General features: G+C 47.1%; 2 protein-coding genes across 2 annotated transcripts in view; one reads left to right on the plus strand and one right to left on the minus strand.

The window, feature by feature from the left end:
- TMEM213 (transmembrane protein 213) lies at positions 15227-21618 on the minus strand. The gene is made up of 3 exons (XM_003134621.4): positions 21126-21618; positions 17560-17634; positions 15227-16687 (listed from the first exon to the last, which is right to left on the minus strand). The coding sequence occupies exons 1-3, from the start codon at positions 21268-21270 to the stop codon at positions 16518-16520; spliced, it is 390 nt and encodes a 129-aa protein (XP_003134669.1). The 5' UTR covers positions 21271-21618; the 3' UTR covers positions 15227-16517.
- Positions 21242-22646, plus strand: part of ATP6V0A4 (ATPase H+ transporting V0 subunit a4) — a 98594-nt gene continuing 97189 nt past the window's right edge. Inside the window, 1 exon segment of the mRNA XM_021078735.1 lies at positions 21242-21325. Coding sequence (XP_020934394.1) covers positions 21269-21325 — 57 coding nt within the window. The 5' untranslated portion in view covers positions 21242-21268.

A 22646-nucleotide genomic window follows, 5' to 3' on the forward strand; every position in this document is an offset into this window, starting at 1 on the left:
GTGTGGGTTTAATTCTGGGCTTTCTATCCTGTTCCAGTATATATTTCTGTCTTTGTGCCAGTACCATGCGTTTTTGATGACTGTTGCTTTGTAGTATAGTCTGAAGTCCAGGAGCCTGATGCCTCCAGCTCCAGTTTTCTTTTCTTTTTTATTTTATTTTATTTTATTTTATTTTATTTTTTTTATTATTAGTTTTCTTTTTCAGGATGTCTTTGGCTATTCTGGGTCTTTTCTGCTTCCAAACAAACTTTAAAATATTTCGTTTGAGTTCTGTGAAAAATGTCCTTGGTGATTTGATAGAGATTGCATTGAATCTGTAGATTGCCTTAGGTAGTATAGTCATTTTGATAATATTAACTCTTCCAATCCACGAGCATGGTACGTCTTTCCATCTGTTTGTGTCATCTTTGATTTCTTTCATCAGTGGCTTGTAGTTTTCAGAGTATAGGTCTTTTGTTTCTTTAGGTAGGTTTACTCCTAGGTATTTTATTCTTTTGGATGGGATGGTAAATGGGATTGTTTCCCTAATTTCCTTTTCAGCTTTCTCATTGTTAATATATAGAAACACAGTCAATTTCTGTGTATTGATTTTGTATCCTGCGACTTTGCCAAATTCGTGGATGAGCTCTAACAGTTTTATCGTAGAGTCTTTAGGATTCTCTAGGTATAGTATCATGTCATCTGCAAATAGGGATAGCTTTACTTCTTCCTTTCCAATTTGGATTCCTTTTATTTCTTTTACTTCTCTGATTGCTGTGGCTAGGACTTCCAGAACTATGTTGAAGAGTAGTGGCGAGAGCGGACATCCTTGTCTTGTTCCTGATCTCAGCGGGAATTCTTTCAGTTTTTCACCATTGAGAAGGATGTTCGCTGTGGGTTTGCCATATATGGCCTTTATCATGTTGAGGTAGGTTCCCGTTATGCCCACTTTCTGAAGGGTTTTTATCAGAAATGGGTGTTGGATTTTGTCAAAGGCTTTTTCTGTGTCTATTGAGAGGATCATATGGTTTTTATTCTTCAGTTTGTTAATGTGGTGTATCACACTGATGGATTTGCGGATATTGAAGAACCCTTGCATCCCTGGGATAAATCCCACTTGATCGTGATGTACAATCCTTTTAATGTATTGTTGGATGTGGTTTGCTGGTATTTTGTTGAGGACTTTCGCATCTACATTCATCAGTGAAATTGGCCTATAGTTTTCTTTTTTTGTGGAATCTTTGTCTGGTTTTGGTACCAGGGTGATGGTGGCCTCATAGAATGAGTTTGGGAGTATCCCTTCCTCTGCAATTTTTTGAAATAGTTTCAGAAGGAAAGGTGTTAGCTCTTCTCTAAATGTTTGATAGACTTCGCCTGTGAAGCCATCTGGTCCTGGACTTTCGTTTGTTGGAAGTTTTTTAATCACAGTTTCAATGTCAGTTCTTGTGATGGGTCCATTCATCTTTTCTATTTCCTCTTGGTTTAGTCTTGGAAGATTGTACTTTTCTAAGAATTTGTCCATTTATTCTAGGTTTTCCATTTTATTGGCATACAGTTGCATATAGTAGTCTCTTATGATCCTTTGTACTTATGTGATGTCCGTTGATACTTCTCCTTTTTCATTTCTAATTTTATTGATTTGAGTCCTCTCTCTTTTTTTCTTGCTAAGTCTGACTAGGGCTTTGTCAGTTTTGTTGATCTTTTCAAAGAACCAGCTTTTCATTTCATTGATCTTTTCTATGGTTTTCTTTGTTTCTATTTCATTGATTTCTGCTCTGATCTTTATGATTTCTTTCCTTCGACTAACTTCAGGTCTTGTCTGTTATTCTCTCTCGAACTGCTTGAGATGTAAAGTTATCTTGTTTATTTGAGCTTTTTCTTGTTTCCTGAGGTGGGCTTGTATTGCTATAAACTTTCCTCTTAAAACGGTTTTTGCTGCATCCCATAGGTTTTGGAGTGTTGCATCTTTGTTGTCATTTGCTGCCAGGTATTTTTTAATTTCCTCTTTGATTTCTTCAGTGATCCTTTGGTTGTTTAGTAGCATGTTGTTTAGTCTCCACGTGTTTGTGTTTTTTGCAGTTGTTTTCTTGTTGTTGATTTCCAGTTGTATAGCATTGTGGTCGGAGAAGATGCTTGATATGATTTCGATTTTCTTAAAGTTACCGAGGTTGGATTTGTAGCCCAGGATATGATCAATCTTAGAGAATGTTCCATGTGCACTTGAGAAGAATGTGTATTCTGTTGTTTTTGGATGAAATGTCCTATAAATATCTATTAAGTCCATCTGGTTTAATGCTTCATTCAGGGCCTGTGTTTCCTTATTGATTTTCTGTCTGGTTGATCTGTCCATTGCTGTAAGTGGAGTGTTGAAGTCCCCCACTATGATTGTGTTATCATCGATGTCTCCTTTTAAGGTTGTTAGCAGTTGCCTTATATATTGTGGTGAACCTGTGTTGGGTGCATAGATATTTAAAATTGTTATATCTTCTTGGATTGATACTTTGATCATTATGTAATATCATTCTTTGTCCCTTAAAATATTCATTTTAAAGTCTATTTTGTCTGATATGAGTATTGCTACTCTGGCTTTCTTTTGATCCCCATTTGCATGACATATTTTCTTCCATCCTCTCACTTTCAATTTGTATGTGTCCCTAGAAGTGAAGTGGGTCTCTTGAAGACAGCTATATATGGGTCTTGTTTTTGTATCCATTCAGCCAGTCTATGTCTTTTGGTTGGGGCGTTTAGTCCATTCACATTTAAGGTAATTATTGATATGTATGTTCTTACTGCCATTTTATTAATTACTTTGGATTTGTTTTTGCTGCTCTTTTTTCTTTCCTTCTTCTCTTGTTCTTTTCTGCCTAGAGAAGTTCCTTTAGTATTTGTTGTAAGGCTGGTTTAGTGTTGCTGAATTATCTCAGCTTTTGCTTATCTGTGAAGGTTTTGATTTCTCCTTCAAATCTGAGAGCCTTGCTGGGTAGAGTAATCTTGGTTGGAGGTTTTTTCCTTTCATCATGTTAAGTATATCATACCACTCCCTTCTAGCCTGCAGAGTTTCTGTTGAAAAATCTGCTGATAACCTTATCGGGGTTCCTTTGTATGTTATTTGTTTCTTTTCCCTAGCTGCTTTCAAGATTTTCTCTTTGTCTTTAATTTTGGTCAGTTTGATTAGTATGTGTCTTGGGGTGTTCCTCCTTGGGTTTATTTTATATGGTACTTGTTTTGCTTCCTGAATTTGAGTGAGTGATTCCTTCCCCATGCTAGGGAAGTTTTTGGCTATTATCTCTTGGAATATTTTTTCTGTCTCCTTCTCTCTCTCTTCTCCTTCTGGCACCCCTATGAAACGGATGTTGGTGCATTTCACATTGTCCCAGAGTTCTCTGAGACTCTCTTCATTTGTTTTCAATCTTTTTTCTCGTTTCTGTTCTGCATCCGTAATTTCTACTAATCTGTCCTACACCTTGCTTATTCGTTCTTCTGCCTCCTGTATTCTGCTGTTAGCTGCTTCTAGTGAGTTTTTAATTTCAGTTATTGTATTTTGCATCTCTTCTTGTTTCAGTTTTATATCTTGTATCTCTTTGGTCAGTGTTTCCTGTAAGTTATCCATCTTTGCCTCTGGTTTATTTCCAATGTCTTGCATCATCTTCAGCATCAACAGTCTAAAATCTTTTTCCTGGAGGCTAAGAATCTCCTCCTCACTTAGCTGTTTTTCTGGGGTTTTTCCTTTCTCCCTCTTCTGAGTTATAGTCCTCTGTCTTTTCATTTTTATAGGTTTTTGGTGTGGTGAACTTCTTACAAATAATAGGGTTGTAGCCTCTCTTACTTCTGATGTCTGCCTCCTGTGGCTGAAGTCAGTATGGGGGCTTGGTGTAGGCTTCCTGATGGGAGGGGCTTATGCCTGCCCCCTGGTAGGTGGATCCAATTCTAATCCCTCTGGTGGGAGGGGCTTAGTCTCTGGATGGGATTAGAGGCAGCTGTGTGCCTGAGGGGTCTTTAGGTAGCCTGTTTACTGAGGGGCGGGGCTGTGATCCCACTGGGTTGTTGTTTGCCTTGGGGCTTCTCAGCAGCTGACTGATGGGTGGGGCCAGATTTTCCCTAAATGGCCACAACCAGAGAAAGGCACTGCTGATGAATATTCCCAAGAGCTTTGCTTTCAATGTCCTTCCCTCACAACAAGCCATGTTCACCCCTGTTTTCCCAGGATGTCCTCCAAGAACTGCGGTCAGATTCCCTTGGAGACTTTGCTTTGCCCTGGGACCCAGTGCACGTGAAAGTCTGTGTGCGCCTTTTAAGAATGGGGTCTCCATTTCTCCCAGTCCCATGGAGCTCCTGCACACAAGCCCCACTGGCCTTCAATGCCAGATGCTCCAGGGGCTCTTTCTCCCCGTGCCAGATCCCGACATGAGAGAGTTTGATGTGTGGCTCAGAACTCTCACTCCTGTAGGTGAGTCTCTGTGAAACAGTTAGTTTCCAGTCTGTGGAGGTTCCCACCCAGGAGGTATGGGATTGTTTATATCGTGAAATCGCCCCTCCTACCTCTTGATGTGTCCTCCTCTTTTTCTTCTGGAGTAGGATATCTTTTTGAAGGTTTCCAGTCCATTTGGGTGAAGAGCGCTCAGTCTTTAGTTGTGAATTTTATTGTTTTTAGGAGAGAAGTTGAGCTCCAGTCCTTCTATTCTGCCATCTTAATCCCGTCTCCCATAAATGACTTCTTATTACTGATTCTAATCCTTGGCGGAGGTCTTTCCTTTTGCTTTTCCTGGTTGCAGTGGGTCAGATTCCCATGAGCGTTCAGCATAGCAGCAAAAGAATCTCCTCAATAGCTCTTCTACCCAATGTTAATTTCTGATACCACTGAATGAAACGTCTGTATGCCGATTTAAAAAGCAAGTTATCCCTTGGCACTTCGTTTCATTATGAGTGAGTTTGTCCTGTGACGCGGTGTTAATGCAGCTATCAGGATTGCCCAAGGGAATATATTCATCAACCTATAAAGGGAGCCTGGAGGATTTTGGGGGCAGTGTGATGTGGCAGTGAGGCTGGGAGCCAATCTAGGCTTCCCTCCCCATGGGAGCAGGGAAGTCAGCTGTGGACACCCACACAATAAAATCCTGTGTAGCAACTAGATGCTCTGGCCACATGGACATAAAATAAATCGATCCTAAAAACACTACTGCAGGAGTTCCTGCTGTGGCACAGTGGGTTAAGAATCTGACTGCAGCGCTTGGGTGGGGTGGCTATGGAGGTGTGGGTTCAATCCCTGGCCTGGGGAACCTCCCTATGCTGTAGGTGTGGCCATAGAAAACAAAGACATTATTACAGAGTGAACAAAGTCAGAAGCAGGATGAAATCTAGCCTATGTAAATTCAAAATATCCACACTTATAATAATATTTGGCAGAAGGAGAGAAATGGGGGTAAAAGTGGGTAAAGAGTAACATGAGGAAAGGCTGGGCCGACCGTTCGGTGTATATCATACATTTTCCCCAAATAAGTAAATAAATGAGTGGAGTTCTCTTCAGAGTAAACAAGTACTTACAATTTTGATTTATTCAGTGATCCCAAGAATGGGCTTGATACACCAGGCACAAAAATCTCATGCTAGGTAGTTCCCTTCATGGCTCAGCGGTTAATGAACCTGACTAGGACCCCTGAAGATGTGGGTTCCATCCCTGGCCTCTCTCACTGAGTTGGGGATCCCACGTTGCTGTGGCTGTGGTGCAGGCCGGCAGCTGTAGCTCCAATTCGACCCCTAGCCTGGGCACTTCCATATGCCACAGGTGCGGCCCTAAAAAGCAAAAAACAATAAATAAATAAAAAATAAATAAAATAAAATACAGTGCTCATACATGAGATATGGAAGTTATCCTTCCATTAGCAATCTTTTGTTCAAGATTTTAAACTCGAGGCTATTTAATTTGATGGGTTAAAAAACCCTCTCTTCTCGAGTGGGTACTGAGATTCTTCCCAATATATATGTTTTTTAAGTTTAAAAATGTAAATCCATTTTAAAAAAATTTGACTTTATTTTTTAGCATTTAGGTTCACAGAAAAATTGAGTGGAAGGTTCAGAGATTTCCCAAATACCTCCTGCCCCTTCATATGTACGCACAACCGCCCCAGCTCTTAACCTCTCCCACCAGACTGGTACATTTGTGACCATTGATGAACCTGCAGTGACATGTCCTTACCACCCAAAGTCCATGGTTTCCATTTGTGTTCACGCTCGGTGCACATGCTCTGGTTTTTGACAAATGTATGTGATGTGTATCCCTCATTATTGCATCATCCAAAAACATTTTATTGCCCTAAAAATCCTCTTTGACCAGCCTCTTCCTTCCTTCCCACCCCAACCACTGGTCTTTCCACCGTCTCCATAGTTTTGCCTTTTCCAGAATGTCACATAGTTGGAATCATAACAATGTGTAGCCTTGTTGGATTGGCTTCCTTCACTTATTACTATGCACTGATGGTTTCTCTATGTCTTTGCATGGCTGGGCAACTTAGAAGTCAGTTTTTAGGGGAGTTCCTGTCGTGGCTCAGTGGAAACAAATCAGACTGGGAACCATGAGGTTGTGGGTTCCATCCCTGGCCTCGCCCAGTGGGTTAAGGATCCGGCGTTGTCGTGAGCTGTGGTGTAGGTCACAGACAAAGCTCAGATCCAGCGTTGCTGTCACTCTGGTGTAGGCCAGCTGCTGCAGCTCAGATTCCACCCCTAGCCTGGGAACCTCCATATGCCCCGGGTGCGGCCCTAAACGACGAAAAGCCAAAAAAAAAAAAAAAAAAAAGAGTCAGTCTTTAAAAGAATAATTAGGGAGTTCCCGTTGTGGTTCAGCCAGTTATGAACCTGACTTGTATCCATGAGGACTCAGGTTCAATCCCTGGCCTTCCTCAGTGGGTTAAGGATCTGGTGTTGCCATGAGCTGTGGTGTAGGTCACAGATGTGGCTCAGATCTGGCATTGCTATGGCTGTGGTGTAGGCTGACAGCTGCAGCTCCAATTCAATCCCTAGCCTGGGAACTTCCATATATTGTAGTGCAGCCCTAAGACACAAAAAAAAAAAAAAAAAAAAAAAAAAGGATCTGAGCACCTCCAGAGCATAATTTCATTGTTCTCTGTATTTCATACATCACTTATAATAATACAGTAATTTGAGAAAGAAGCTATGTGCTCAAACCAATGAAGATGGAGAAATATTTGCTTATTTTTATAGCACCAATTTAGCTCTTACTCCTTCTTGACAGAAATGAATGTGTCTCAAAAGAAATATGATCGTTGCATTTGTGGTCCTGTCTGCATTAGTGGGGAGGAGGCGTGACTGCACGTGGGATTTGCATGACTCCGCATTTGTAGTCTGTCAGACAGTGTTGCCCTCTGCACTGTGGCTTCTTTCATCGATAGCACGATAGCACGTTATCAGTCTGGCTGTGATGGATTACTGTTGGCAATTAAGTTCTCTTTTTTTTAAAACTGTAGCCTTTTCTTTTCAGTATGGTTTAAACCATGCATTTGCACATGTGCTGTATAGCAAGCGTGTTTTGTACCAGACCAGCCTGTCACTGAAGCCAAGGGTTACATCTTATGTGTCGTTTCTTTTTTCTTCGGTTTTGGCAGCCCTTAGGATACCTCTATGCAAAGTTTAAAAGGTGCCTGTTCCTCAAGGAAAACTGAGTGAGTGAGTATGAGCTGCGTGAGTGTGTATGAACTGAGTGTGTATGAACTGAGTGTGTATTAACTGCTGAGTGTGTATGAACTGAGTGAGTGTGTATGAGCTGCGTGAGTGTGTATGAGCTGAGTGTGTATGAGCTGCGTGTGTATGAGCTGAGTGTGTATGAACTGAGTGTGTATGAGCTGTGTGAGTGTGTATGAGCTGAGTGTGTATGAGCTGCGTGAGTGTGTATGAACTGTTTGAGTGTGTATGAGCTGAGTGTGTATGAACTGAGTGTGTGTGAGCTGCGTGAGTGTATATGAGCTGAGTGTGTATGAACTGCGTGAGTGTGTATGAGCTGAGTGTGTATGAACTGCGTGAGTGTGTATGAGCTGCACTGGAAGAACTTTCCAGAACCCGGTGGGCAGTATCCCGAGCCCCACACTTGCTCTCCCTCTCATGGGTACCCCAGGGTCCCCTCAGTGGGCGTCTCAAACACCCCGTGTTCCTTTTCCCAGGGCCTCCGAGTGGGGCGATGGAATCCCGCGTGACAGTGTCAGGCCAGAAGCAGGGAGCCGGCTGGGGGGAATCAAGCTGGGGAGGGAATCGAGCTCAGGGAGCCCAGAGTGTGGCCGGAACAAGGAACAGTGCGTGCGTGCTCCTCCGAGTGTCTGCACAGCCATGGGTGCCATGTGGTTTCTTTAGAGGGGTTTTCTAGAAGGGAGCTTCCTGCTGCCCTAGGCCTTACATGAGAGCCTCCAAGTGCCACATTTCTCACCCTGCCCCCCCAACCCCCACATAGTTAAGTCTGGATGGAATGGCGCTTTTGTGCATAGCATGTGTGTGACTCTGGGGCTGGCATCTGCCCCCTCTAGTCGCTGCATCTTCCAAGGTATCCTCGTCACCCTCTTGACCTGTTCTTGGACGGGTAGCCTGTGGTGTAGGAGAGGAGAGCATGCTGGGCCATGGGCAGGTGCAGGAAGGCAGCCTGGGCCTCCCGTCACCAAGGGTGAATCACTCCACATTCCCACGGCTCAGAGCTTCATGGGAAACTGCATCCTGCTTACCTGTTCACGTTCGGTCACTTCTGTGGTCCACACATTGCAAACCCCAAGCACAAGGCTACCCTCGGTTTCAAGTTGAAACTGTTCCGTTTTCAAAAACCCATACTCCTGGAGTTCCCGTCGTGGCGCAATGGAAATGAATCTGACTAGGAACCATGAGGTTGCAGGTTCAATCCCTGGCCTTGCTCAGCGAGTTAAGGATCCGGCATTGCTCTGAGCTGTGGTGTGGGTTGCAGATGTGGCTCTGATCTGGTGTTGCTGTGGCTGTGGTATAGACCGACAGCTGTAGCTCCGATTCGACCCCTAGCCTGGGAACCTCCATATGCCATGGGTGCAGCCCTAAAAAGAAAGACAAAAAAGCAAACAAACCCATACACCTGGTAGGTTTGCTAGGACTGCTCTTAGAAAGTACTGCGAACGGGGCGCCTAAGAGCAATGGAAATGTACTGTCTCACTGTTCTGGAGGCTGGAGGTCTGGGTGTCGGCCTGGTTGGTTCCCTCTATGGGATGCGGGAAGCATCTGTTCCAGGACTGCCCCCCAACTTCTGGTGGGTACTGGCCACCTTTGGGGTTCCTTGGCTTGTGGACGCACCACCCTGATCTCTGCCATCATCGCATGTTATCCTCCATGTGTGCGTATGTACGTTGTGTGTGTGCGCGTGTGTGTGTCTGTTGAAATCTCCTTTTTATATAAGGACAGTTTGGATGAGAGGCCCAACAGAGGTCTATTTCAAAGTGACCTCATCTTAGTTAATTACAACTGCGATGACCCTATTGCCAAATAAGTTCACATTCTGAGCTACTAGAGGTTAGAACTCGGGGGGGGGGGGGACACACACTGTTCAGCCCATAACACTGATTCCGTAGTTCCCCTCATTTTGACCTGGTAACAGGAATCTCCCAGGTAAAAGATCTCCTTCAAGGTACAAAAAATGGGACACATGTTTCAACAAAGAGTTCAACAAATAGTCCCCGTGGAAAGAAATCAAGGCCATGCCACTGAGAAGAAGCAAAAGCTGTTTTTGCCAAGGGTCAGCCACCGCCATTTACACTTGGTAGAGACTCAAAGGCAGACAGGAGGTGGGAAAGCTTCATGGTGAAAAAGGGGGGCTTCTGTGTTGGTCCTAAGTTGGAGTAGGGCAAGAATTGACTAATTAAATAAACTGAAGCTGTCAATTATTGACCGAATCCCGACTCTCTGGGGCGATTGCCGTGGAGGTTGTCTGGCTTCCTGGACTGGTGCCGAGGGGGGTGGGTTGGCTTCCTGGATTGGTTGCTACACATTGTGGGTGAAAGTTCTATTTTGATACGTGGTCCAGCCCTTGTATATTCCTTCCTCCCTCCCTCTCTCTCTCTCTCTTTCTTTCTTTCTTTCTGCTTCTAAGGGCCACACCCGTGGCATATGGAGGTTCCCAGGCTAGGGGTCAAATCGAAGCTACAGCTGCCAGCCTACACCACAGCCACAACAATGAAGGATCCGAGCCATGTCTGTGACCTACACCTCAGCTCATGGCAATGCCGGATCCTTAACCCACTGAGCAAGGCCAGGGATCAAACCCGCAACCTCATGGTTCCTAGTCGGATTCATTTCTGCTGCACTACGACGGGAACTCCAAGCCCTTATCTATTATTTCACCCTCATCATAGAACCACCTTTGGGACAGGTCTGCCAGAGACTCTCTCCACAAATGACCTAATTATGTATCCTTATCAACTTATGAAAGCAGTGATTTAAATTTCTCGCAGCCTCGAAACCTCAAGTTTTCCCAAGAGCCTCCTTTGTTTTCACAGCTCTCCACTTCACCGTGGTTATTTGCACAGGCCACATTCGTGGTTCTCCTCAGCTTCACTAACTCATCAGACATTTGTGGAATTTTTGCTGCACACCCCAGTCTCTGGGTTGGTGGAAGCAATCAGAGGCTAAAGACATAGTCTCTGCCTCGAGAGAGACCATTGAGAGAGAAAAGCGATCGATGCCATAGTCCAAAGTGCTCAGTTGTCAAAGACGCACAGAGCTGGACACCAAGCTGGTAAGGACAGATTTTAACAAGAACTGTAACTGTTGCAATAGGGAAGAGGGCCCTGTATGAGCTGACCTCACCTGCACGGAGGTGGGTGGGCGTTTTACAGGGAGAATGAAGGAGCATGGAGGTTACGAGTCGGGGCTCAGTGGGGTCAGGGAATTGAGAAATGACAGAGTCGGTCATGATGAAGCCTAGTGAGGCCAACTCTACCTGCTGGGTGGCAGTCCTCGAAGCTAGGATTCTGTCCTTCTGCAGAGACTGGGGGACAGAGGCCCCCTCCTTCCTGATGATTAAATCTTAAAGGAATGGCCTCCAGGTCCTGAGCTGTATAGACGGATGGGTAGATGGATGGAAATAGAAACATCTCAAAGGGCCAGGGGGAGGATACACACCTAAGCGCTAAGGCAGTGTGGCCGGGGGAGGGGCTCTGGTCAGGCAGGGGTCAGGACAAGCAGCCTTGAACTTTCTCAGACAGGCGCTGCGCGGGAGGCTAGGGTCTTCCTAAGGATGCCGTTGGGAAGCATGTTGGTGTTTGCTCAGGTCTGTAAGGTGGGGAGATGGGGTGGACCAAAGAGTCTATAGTTTTCATAGGCCAGGTTGAGGCTTAGGGGAGCAGAAGGTTTAGAGAAGTTTGGTCGAGGAGAGTCTTTGTGGGTGTGTTTTTAATTGAAGCGTAGTTGATATACAATATGTTTGGCAGTACAGAAAAATGATTCAGATATATGTGTGTAATATATGTATATATACTCTTCTAGAAGATTCTTTTCCAGTTTAGGTTATTATAAGATATGGAGTACAGGTCTCTGTGCCATGCGGGAGGACCGTGCTTATCTTTTACATGTAACAGTGTGTATCTGTTAATCCCATCTCCTAAATTATCTTCCTCCCCTTTCCCCTTTGATCACCAGCAGTTTGTTTTCTGTATCCGTGAGTCAGTTTCAGTTTTATAAATATGTTCTTTTGTATTATTTTTTAGATTCCACATATAAGTGATACATATGGTATTTGCCTTTTTGTCTGACTTACTTCACTTAGTATGATCATCTCTAAGTCCACCCATGTTGCTGCAAATGGCATTATGGCATTCTTTTTCATGGCTGGGTAATATTCTCTTGTGTATATGGTACCATGTACCCCATCTTCTTTATCCATTCCTCTGTTGATGGACACTTAGGTTGCTTCCATGTCTGGCTATTGTAAATAGTGCTGCTATGAACTATTGGGGTGCATGTATCTTTGCAAAGTATGGTTTTCTCCAGATAGATGCCCAGGAGTGGGATTGCTGGATCACATGGTAGCTCTGTGTGTAGTTTTTTTAGGAACCTCCATACTGTTTTCCACAGTGGCTGCACCAATTCACGTCCCACCAACAGCGTAGGAAGGTTCCCTTTTCTCCACATCCTCAAGGAGAGAATCTTTTTCCTATGCTGCCCTGGGGGTGAGCACAGGCTGTTGAGGTGGGGTGGGCATGTGTACACGTGTGTGTCCGTCCAGGGAGGAGGGGGACGGCTTGACTTGGAAGACGAATCCCAGTAAAACAGATGCATCCAATCACAAGAGGGAGCGGGGAGGGAAGAGCAAAGGCAGGTCCAGATTGGAGCTGCATCTTCAGTCTACGCCTCCTCTCACAGCAGTGCTGGATCCTTAACCTGCTGAGCGAGGCCAGGGATTGAACCTACATCCTCATGGGTATTAGTTGAGCTGGTTACTGCTGAGCCACAACAGGAACTCCGATTACTGAAGGCTAAGTTTTGAAATGGAAAGCACATCTTCTGTCAGGCAGGCTCTACTGCTTTATCCCAGGAAGTAAGTTCTTAGATCCCTGAGCGTCCATCTCGGTCCCCCCACCCCGCTCCCCGCTCAGGTTTTCCCTTTTAATTTCCTGACACATCTCTGCCTTGCTGGGATTAAGAGATGCTGTGTTGAGGGTAGATCCGAGACTGCATCTGGGAAGCATAACCTGCAAATTATATAACCGCCTTTCTTTCTAATCTCAAAGAAAAGAGTGCTTGTTTGGATTTGATCTGTCCTCCCTTTTGTGAAAGAAAAACAATTCACAAATGCCTCAATTCTATTGTGACAGTGGCAGCAGCTACATGGAATTCCTTTTGATGTAGTCTAAGAATCTGCATGTTGTCTCCCACACCAAAGGGGGCTCTGACTCTCTGCTCTTTAAAGCAGCAAATGCAGTCTTGCCACAGAGGTCCAAAAACGTACAAAAGAGCTAAGAGCCCCGCTGCTCTGGTTACAAGGAAGGGCCTCATGCCCACCCCCTTCTGGGCAGCACCCCCTTCTGGGCAGCACCTCAAATAATTCCATGAGATTTTGGCAGCGGGGTTGGTTTTTTTTCTTCTTTCTTTTTATGGCCACACCTGTGGTATACGGAAGTTCCCACGCTAGGGGTTGAATTGGAGCTGTGGCTGCCAGCCTACACCACAGCCGTGGCAACCCCGGATCCAAGCTGCTTCTATGACCTACACCACAGCTTGCAGCAGTGCTGGATCCTTAACCCACTGAACGAGGTCAGGGATCAAACTTGCATCCTCACAGACACACCATGTCAGGCCCTTAACCCACTGAGCCACAACAGGAACTCCCTCAACGAGCTTCTGTAGCCTCGTTTGCAACTGCCAGTTTGATCCCGCCCTTACATTTTCTGCTTCGAAAGCTGATGCTCAGCAAGGTAAAGCGAGTCAATTCTGGTCTCATTCGCCAGAAATAAATCTTACTTTCCGTTCTTTGCCTCCTTTTTTAAAGCCAATGCTCTCATCACTGTGGCACATTGACTTATTTCAGAAAATGTTTGCATTACACCAGTCAGAGTGGCCATCATTAATAAGCCCACAAATAAATGCTAGAGAGGGTGTGGAGAAAAGGGAACCCTCCTGAACTGTTGGTGGGAATGGAAATTGGTACAACCGCTATGGAAGACAGTATGGAGGTACCTCAGAAAAGTAAATAGAGAACCACCATAGGATCCAGCAATCCCACTCTTGGGCATATATCCGGACACAAGTTTCCTTGAAAAAGACACATGCACCTGTATGTTCATAGCAGCACTATTCACAACAGCCAAGACATGGAGACAACCCAATGTCCATTGACAGAAGATTGGATTAGGAAGATGTGGTATATATCCACAATGGAATACTACTCAGCCGTAAAAAGAACAAAATCATGCCATTTGCAGCAACATGGGTGGAACTAGGGACTCTCATACTCAGTAAGTCAGTCAGAAAGAGAAAGACAAATACCATATATCACTTATATCTGGAATCTAATATAAGGCACAAATGAACCTTTCCACAGAAAAGAAAATCATGGACATGGAAAACAGACTTGAGGTTGCCAAGGGGGGAGTAGGATGGGCTTGGAATTTGGGGTTGATAGATGCAAACGATTGCCTTTGGAATGGATAAGCAATGAGATCCTGCGGTGTGGCACTGGGAACTGTATCTCGTCACTTAGGATGGAGCAGGAGAATGGGAGAAAAAGAATGTATACATGTAGGTGTAACTGGGTCACCTTGCTGTACAGTAGAAAACTGACAGAACACTGTAAACCAGCTACGATGGAAACATATCAAAATCATTAAATAAAAAAGTTTGCAGATATTAAACTAAGTGCCATCCTGAATCTTTTCAAAAGAATTAAACAGTCTTGTGGACCCTCTTCCCCCGAATTTCTAAAAAAGGGGAACACACAGGCCTGTGGACAACCACGACGTTGCTCAGGGCTCCTGCAGACACTCGTGTCCACATGACCACGTGGCGTGGAGGAGCCGTCATTCCATCCCGCTTTGCTGAGCAAACAGCCGAGGTTCTGAAAAGCATCTGTCTCTTCAGAAGACAGCAAAATGAGCCAGGCTGTCTCTTTTGTTTCCATTGTCAGGGAAATGTGTTCAGACTCTCTGACAGAGCAATCAAGAGGCTTTCCGTCACTTGCTGCCTCTAGAAAAATGTTTCTTCCTTTTTTAGAGGCCTCTGGCTTTTCCTTTTTTTTTTTTTTTCTGGTATTCTGATTATTTGTGGTTTGTCCCATCTAAACACGCATTTCCTCTCAAAGGGTAGACATGTTTCTGTAAAGAGTCATTGTCCTGGAGTTGCCATCGTGGCTCAACAGAAGTGAATCTGAGGCTGCAGGTTCGATACCTAGCCTCGCTGAGTGGGTTAAGGATCTGGCGTTGCTGTGGCTGTGGTGTAGGCCAGAAGCTACAGCCCCAATTCAACCCCTTGATCCTTAGCCTGGGAACTTCCATATGCCTCAGGTGTGGTGCTAAAAAAAAAAAAAAAAAAGACCAAAAAAAAAAGACTCATTGTCCTTTCTTCCTAAAGAACCCCCTCTTCTCTCCCCCTGACTCCCACTGGAAGAATCCACATTGATGGTGACACCCTGGCGCTGAGTGACTCCCTGACCCAGCAGGAACCAAGTGGCTTCTCCAGAGGTCCGTTACGTCAACCACCCTTGAACAAATGGAGGTTCTGCGTGCGAGATGATCGTAGGTACTTCTAGAGCAAGAGCTCCGGTGTTTGTTTATTTGTTCATTCATCGGACAGACAGTATGAGGTGCTTTCTGTGCCCCCAGAGCAAGAGGAAGTATAAGCTGATTGTGAGGAGGCCTATTCACAGCGGCTGTGCTCAGGGCCACACAGAAGTGCCCTGAGACCCCCGGCTCCTGGTCCCCCAAACACAAGAGCAGGGAAAGCTTCGTTCTGGAGGCAGACGTGGAGGGCAGCCTCGTTAGCAGAGGAACCAGCAGCAGAAAAGCAAAAGACATTCGGATGAGGGGTGGGTCGGTCAGAGCCTCACCCCAGATGTGCTGGGATACAGAGTCGGGGGGATGGGTGGACTCGTGTGAAGAACGGAATGCCAAGGTGAGAGGCTTCCATCATTCGGTGTTCCTGGACGTTATCGGCAGGGGAGTGACAGGCCCTGGTCTGGCAGCTGCTGGTGGGGTGGAGAGTGACAGGCAGGGGGGTGCAGGGAAATCCTGAAGGCACTGAGAATGAAATGAACGATTCCCGAAATGGCATAGGGACCGGGCCAGGAAGATATGTTGAAGAAAGAGACAAGAGCTGGAGAAGCATCGGCACAGGTCACAACTCTGGTGAGGGTTCGATCCCTGCCCACCCCCCAAAAAGCAGGAGTTCCCACTGTGGAATTAGGGTTTGGCAGTGTCTCTGCCATGCCAGGATGCAGGTTTGATCCCCGGCTTGGTGCAGTGGGTTAAGGATCCAGCATTGCTGTAGCTGCAGGTGCAGCATAGGTTGCAATTATAGCGGGATCTGATCCCTGGTCCCGGGAATTCCATATGCCTCGCGGGGGAGGGGGGGGAAGCAACATGGGACGTGGGCATGAGCATGTTGGGATGTCCAAGATGAGTCTCACATCGTGAAATGACAGTGACCCCTCTGATTGAAGAAAGGGATAAAAGACAATGATTTTGGGTGACGTGATGAGTTTAGTTTCGAATGTGTTGACGAAAAGACTAAAACTTATTTCTTGTGAACCACACCCTTGGACCCCAGCAGGAAATGATGATTAGAATACAAGCCACTCCCATGGGGACCCTCTTGAGAAAGGAGCTGATCAGATTATAAAAGGACCCAAGGGCCTTTGGAAATTAGGGGTGACAGAGGCACTGGCCTGGCCTGGCTCGGGTCCATCTTTCCTTCTTCCTCCCCTTTTAAAAGTAACCAGAGTTTAAAGGTGGAAATGACTTTGAAATGATGGCTCTCCCCTGGCACCCTCACCCACACACGGGCGGTGCTGGACATGCTGGGGACGGGGATTCTCAGCCTCACGCCTGCAAGTCCTTGGGGTCCTCTGGCGTGAGCTTCATCAGTTTGTCCACGCAGAGCAGGATGAGGGTGAGAAACAAGAGACTCCAACCAACGGCAGCCGCGATCCAGCCATACTCATCCACGCCGGTGTGGCAGCACCGGGCTGCCTGAGGGCAGAAGTCGGCATCTGGTGGCGAAGAGAGATGGCCAATGACAACAGTACCCCGGCCTCCCCTCCCCCACCCTGCCTCACCCCTACTATTCATAAGATCCAGGCCAGGGACCCTAGGATCCGCCGCCGTTGACTAAAGCACGCCCTGCCCTGGGCTGAGTGCTCCTCGTGTGTTACCTTATCCCTTCCTCACAAAGTGACAGGCAGGCATTCCTCCTGCCTGACTGAAGAAGCTGAGGCGGACCCCTGCCCAAGGTCACGAGATTGCAAGACTGGACGCGATGCCAGGCTGCAGGGGTCCAAAGCCATGTCTGCAACCTCCATGTCTGATCGTCTGTTACCCTCCTTCCTAAGTGCCCAGAAGTAAACACATTCGGTCATTCGATGAGGGCAGAAGAAAGGAGCCAAACGTAGAATAAAGCAAACTTTATATGAATTACACAAGCGGAACAATGGTTGCTTTATGAAGCCCCAGGCTCCTTGCCACTGGAAGTATTAAGTGGAGGATAAACAGAAATACGCAAAGGACCGAAAGGAAGCTCCTGCGCCCGGCAGACCTTGGGCTGGCTGATTTTTAGGATCTTTCTACTTCCGAACATCTATAAGTGTTTGAACTCCAGGCATTTGGGCTGCTGTCCTGTGGATGGGCCATTAAAGCCACCTGCACCAAAAATTGTGAGCCTAGATGGGGGCCAAGGCCAAGAGAGCTCTTTAAACATGCTCAGCAAACACTTCTGGGGCTGCAAACGAACCACACCGGTGCACCGGTAGGCCAGGCAGGCATTCAGCCACCCGATGCCAATGAACAGAAAGCGAGGAGCCTTAAGTGTCCCTGCCCTGCTCCAGGGTGGGCCCTGAGGTTAGGGCAGGTGCCAGGAGAAGCTTACTGGGGCACTGCTCCAGGGTCTCAAGGTCTGGATGGTGGACAGTCAAGGTTGAGTTGCTGCTGCCGCTGCTTGATTCTGAAAGAAAAGGCAGAAGATAGTCTCAGGCAGCAGGAAAAACCCATTCTCCTTTTTTTTTTTTTTTTTTTTTTTTTGGTCTTTTTGCCTTTTTCTAGGGCCGCTCCTGTGGCATGTGGAGGTTCCCAGGCTAGGGGTCTAATCGGAGCTGGAGCCACCAGCCTACGCCACAGTCACAGCAACGCCAGATCTGAGCCATATCTGTGACCTACACCACAGCTCACAGCAACGCCGGATCCTTAACCCACTGAGCAAGGCCAGGGACCGAACCCGCAACCTCATGGTTCCTAGTCGGATTTGTTAACCACTGAGCCACGACGGGAACTCCCCATTCTCCTTTTTCAATGAATCAGTAGTGAGTATGTTGAGAGTATTACAGAAGTGCCGGTATAGGTGCTTGAAGATTTCTTGCAACAAAACGAACCCTCAGCTCTAGATCAAGCTTTGTCTCCCAAATTCATACGATGAAGTCCTAACCCACAGTAGTGCTAATTTATGGAAAGCGTGCTTTAAAGAGGCAATTTGGAGTTTCTGCTGTGGCATAGTAGGTTAGGAATCTGACTATAGCAGTTCAGGTTGCTGTGGAGGCTCAGGTTCAATCCCCAGTCCAGGAACCATATACAGCCAGGGCAGCCATAAAAATAAACAAACAAATGAAGTGAGTTTCTTTGGAGTCCCTGTTGTGGCTCAGCAGGTTACGACCCTGACTAGTATCCTTGAGGATGAGAGTTTGATCTCTGGGCTCGCTCAGTGGGTCAAGGATTCAGTTCCATGAGTAGTGGTGTAGGTCTCAGATGTGGCTTGGATCTGGCATTGGTGTGGCTGTGGCATAGACCTGCAGCTGTAGCTCTGATTCAACCTCTAGGCTGGGAGGAACTTCCATATGGTGCAGGTATGGCCCTAAAAAGCAAAAAAAAGCAAGCAAACAAAAGCAGTTAAGATTAAGTGGTTAAATTAATCCAATATGAGGTGTCCTTGTAAGAACAGAAAGAGACACCAGGGATATGAACTCACAGAGGAAAGATCACATGAGGACCCAGCGCAGAGAGGGCATCTGCAAGCCAAGGAGAGAGGGTGAGAAAATAAGCTTCTGTTGTCTTGGGTACCCAGGCTGTGGTGTTTCGTTGGGCAGCAAATTCACTCCCCTTTTCGTAACACTCCCTATGCCCCACTCAGAGATGCCTTATCTTCCTCTCTTACTGCCGTTCAGGTACCAATGGCCTCTAAACACTGCATTTTATTTTATTTTATTCAGCTCTTTAAGGCTGTACCTGCGGCATATGGAGGTTCCCAGGCTAGGGGTCCAATCGGAGCTGTAGCTGCCAGCCACATTAGCCACATGCCCAGGGCTCAGTCACCACGTGTGGCTAGTGGCTACCATGTTGGAAGCACAGCATAAGTATGGAACATTTCTGTCATCAAAAAAGTCTTGAGAGTTCCCTTCATGTCACAGTGGAAACAAATCCGACTAGGATCCATGAGGATGCAGGTTCGATCCCTGGCCTCACTCAGTGGGTTAAGGATCCCTTGTTGCTGTGAGCTGTGATGTAGGTCGCAGACACAGCTTGGATCTGGTGTGGCTGCGGATGTGGTGTAGCCTGGCAGCTGTAGCTCTGATTCCACCCCTAGCCTGAGAACTTGCATATGCTGTAAGTGTGGCCCTTAAAAAAAAAAAAAAAAATCTCTTCGTGCTAATCTAGGTAGAGCAAGACCAAGAGACACTTAAAAGAATCTTTCTGGAAATTATATTGCTGTTCGATCTGCTTCTTTGAGAATTAAAAAAAAAAAATTGGAAATTCTCCGGACCCCATTGACTCTAGGTTAGCATGTCCTTCAAAGGTGCTTGTTGTCACATGTCACATAGCAGGACGAGTTAGAAGGAAACTTCTTGCTCAGCCAAAGCCATGAAATTGCTGCTCAGGCTCATTTTATGCCACCCACCCCTCAGCTACTCCAATGTCCTGCTGAAGAATAGTAATTAGCTTGATGCAATCGGATTGTTACTGTAAATTATTTACAGCGAAATGCCTTAGAGCTTGGTTTTATTTGCTTTGGAAAAATTGATTCCTCAACATTTTAATTTCCCTTGTAACCCACATAACTTCTTTGACCCTGACTTTCATCTCCCCTCTCCCCTAGAATGGAAGCAGTCCCTGTCTAGAGCTTGGGAGTGGGAAAAAAAACCCTAGTTAACGGTACACTGGTAGCAGGTTAAACCATACGAAATTGCCATTCCTATCCGTCAGCAATTATTCAATATCAGACATTTTATATGGTTTATACTGAATAGCCTCGTTATAAATCCTGAAGATTTTAATCCTCTCCCGCGGCCTCATAAGCAAAGCCAGCCAGGGACTGGTCCCACCTGGAGTCCCTTCTAAAGTAAAGGCTGCTGAAAAGACACAGCCAATCAGCACAGTTAAATCTGTCACATGCCGGAGGACTTATTTGGGAAGAATAAGAATAAGAATAAGCTGCCCCCACCCCTTCTTATTTGGGGAAGGGGTGATACTGGAAAATGAAGGGAACATGCAAACTTTCGTTGAGAGTTTACCACGTGCTGTTTTATTAAAAATTCTCTGCATGCAGTAACCCGATTTCATCTTTACAACAACCCTCTGCATAAACACAAGGATTATCCCCACGTTAGAAATGAGGAAACTGGAGCACAGAGAGGGGAAGTCATTTGCTCGAGGTCACACAGCTAGTAAGTTGTGGATGCTGGAGCTGAGCTGAGGCTCGGTGGCTTGCGAGCCCACAACCTGAGCCGTCACAGGAGAGACTGTGAGGATGAGAGAGATAGATAGAGCCTGGGGGGGAACCGTGCGGGTTCGTTTTGAGAGACAGAAAACGTGTCAGGGAGCAGGGCAGACTGTTCTGAGGAGCAAGATCAAAGCCAAGAGCATGAGAATGTGAACGAGGTCCCTGGGGTGCAGAGGGTAAGAGGGGGGTGTCACCGAATACACCCCTCAGCCTCCATGAGAGAAAGGGGTGATAGCCCCCCAGCTGCCAAGCCGAGGCGACGTGGGAGAAGTTTAAGCAGCATATGGCAGCTTTGTGTGTTGAGGTTTTGTGAGGGTTGCAAAGGGCGCACAGGGTCAAGGAAGGAGCAGAGGTCCTTAGGTGAGAGGAAGGGGTGCAAAGGGAGGGTGCCAGCCACAAAAGGTGGGATTGCAACACAATTGTGCAGAGAAGGAGCCATTGAGAGACAGCAACCGACCAGAAGATGTCATTTTAGGGCAATTTGGTCCCCTGCTGGGAGAGGCTCTCTGTGGCAAAGGCCACAAAGCAGAGGTGGCTGCTGCTAAGCTAATGCTGGTCTTAGGAGGACTTCAGACACCCCCACCCACCCTATCCTCTCCTGCCGAATCCCTCAGATGAGAAAGTGCTGTTTCCTCTTTCAGGACCAACCCTGGCCAAGGAATCCTCCTCCCGCCCCCTGCCCTCCCTCCCTCTTCCCAGCGTGGCGAGAGTAAAGCTCCCAGTTCTACCTGCCAAGCAAGCCGAGTGGAAGGAGGCAAAGGCCAGGCTGAGGACCAGGGGGGCCCAGGGTGCCGAGTGGAGGCGCTTCATGCCGGAGAGGGAGGCCTCTGTCCGCGCTGTGCCCACGGAGGCGAGCTGAGGGCCACCTGCCATGCGCCCCGGGCGTGCCGCGTCCTGCTGGAGCTTGCAGACAACGCTGCTGGCAAAGGTGAATTTCTGCTCTGTGTTTGGGGGAGAGGAGAGGGGTGGAGCAAAGCAGCCTAGGCTCCCACACCTTGCTCTCCCCTCTCCAGAAGGGAGGCCGAGCTAGGTTGGCTGGGAGAGGAAGGGAGGTTCTTCCTTAGCTCCTATTTTGTCCCTGCTGAGAAAAAAAGAGGAGGGCGGGGGAGGAGGTCCGGGCCCTGCTGGGTCCTTGTAGATGAACTTGGTGCCACTTCCACCTGCAGCTGCCGCGCGGGACTCCCCAGCCCCTCCCGTCCAGTATGTCCTGACCCCGGCTGCATGCACTGCCCTAGGCTAACTCTGCAAAGACCTGCCCTCCAAGTGCTTTAATAACAAACATGCATCATCCAAACACAGAGCAGCGTTTCAGCGGTGACCTGGGAGGGCGAAGCACTGCTTCTCAGCAGCCAGAGGCCTCACCTGCTGAGGGGCAGCTTCATGAAGAAGATGGCATTTGAGTTGGGCCTTGAGGGATGGCTAGGGCTTGGACAGGCAAAGAGGGACAGGGCCTCAGAGGCAGAAGGGACAGGTGGGCAGAGGCCCGGAGGTAATAGGTGCTCAGATGTCCACTGTGACAGTGGGGCTGAGCGTCTGGTGGGCCAGGCTGCGGGGTCTGAAACAGTCAAGAGGCCAAAGGGAGGCTTCGTGAATTTGGAGGGGGATTTTTGGTCTTTTAGGGCCTCAGGTGCGGCACATGAAAGTCCCAGGCTAGGTGCTGAATGGGAGCTACAGCTGCGAACCTACGCCACAGCCACAGCAACACGGGATCAGAGCTACACCTGCGACCTACACCACAGCTCACAGCAATGCCGGATCCCCAACCCACTGAGCGGGGCCAGGGATCAAACCTGGATCCCCGTGGCCACTAGTCATGTTTGTCACTGCTGAGCTGCAACAGGAACTCCTTGTGAAGAGATTTTTAAGTGAGTACTAATGTGATGGAAGTTCTGCCTTCGGTCTAAAACATTTAATTTCTACCATGTGTGTGAAAGCTACCATTCCAGGCATTTGAGGCTCAAAGAGGATTAAGATGGGATCCCTCCTTTTTTTTCTTTTTTTTTTTGTCTTTTTATGGCTGCACCTGTGGCATGTGGTGGTTCCCAGGCTAGGGGTCTAGTCGGAGCTGTAGCTGCCGACCTACACCAGAGTCACAGCAACGCCAGATCCGAGCGGTGTCTGTGACCTACATACACCACAGCTCTCACAGTGCCGGATTCTTGACCCACTCAGCGGGGCCAGGGCTCAAACTTGCAACCTCATGGTTCCTAGTCTGATTCGTTCGCTCTGTGCCACAACAGGAACTCCTT

The sequence above is a fragment of the Sus scrofa genome, chromosome 18 (genome assembly GCF_000003025.6).
Source record: "Sus scrofa isolate TJ Tabasco breed Duroc chromosome 18, Sscrofa11.1, whole genome shotgun sequence".
NCBI lineage: Eukaryota > Metazoa > Chordata > Mammalia > Artiodactyla > Suidae > Sus > Sus scrofa.

Coding starts and splice junctions, on each gene's coding strand:
- TMEM213 (XM_003134621.4), bottom strand. CDS start 21,270: ATGGCAGGTGGCCCTCAGCTCGCCTCCGTGGGCACAGCGCGGACAGAG. Junction 17,635..21,125: donor CCACTCGGCTTGCTTGGCAG/GTAGAACTGGGA, acceptor CTTTTCTTTCAG/AATCAAGCAGCGGCAGCAGC. Junction 16,688..17,559: donor GACCCTGGAGCAGTGCCCCA/GTAAGCTTCTCC, acceptor CTTCGCCACCAG/ATGCCGACTTCTGCCCTCAG.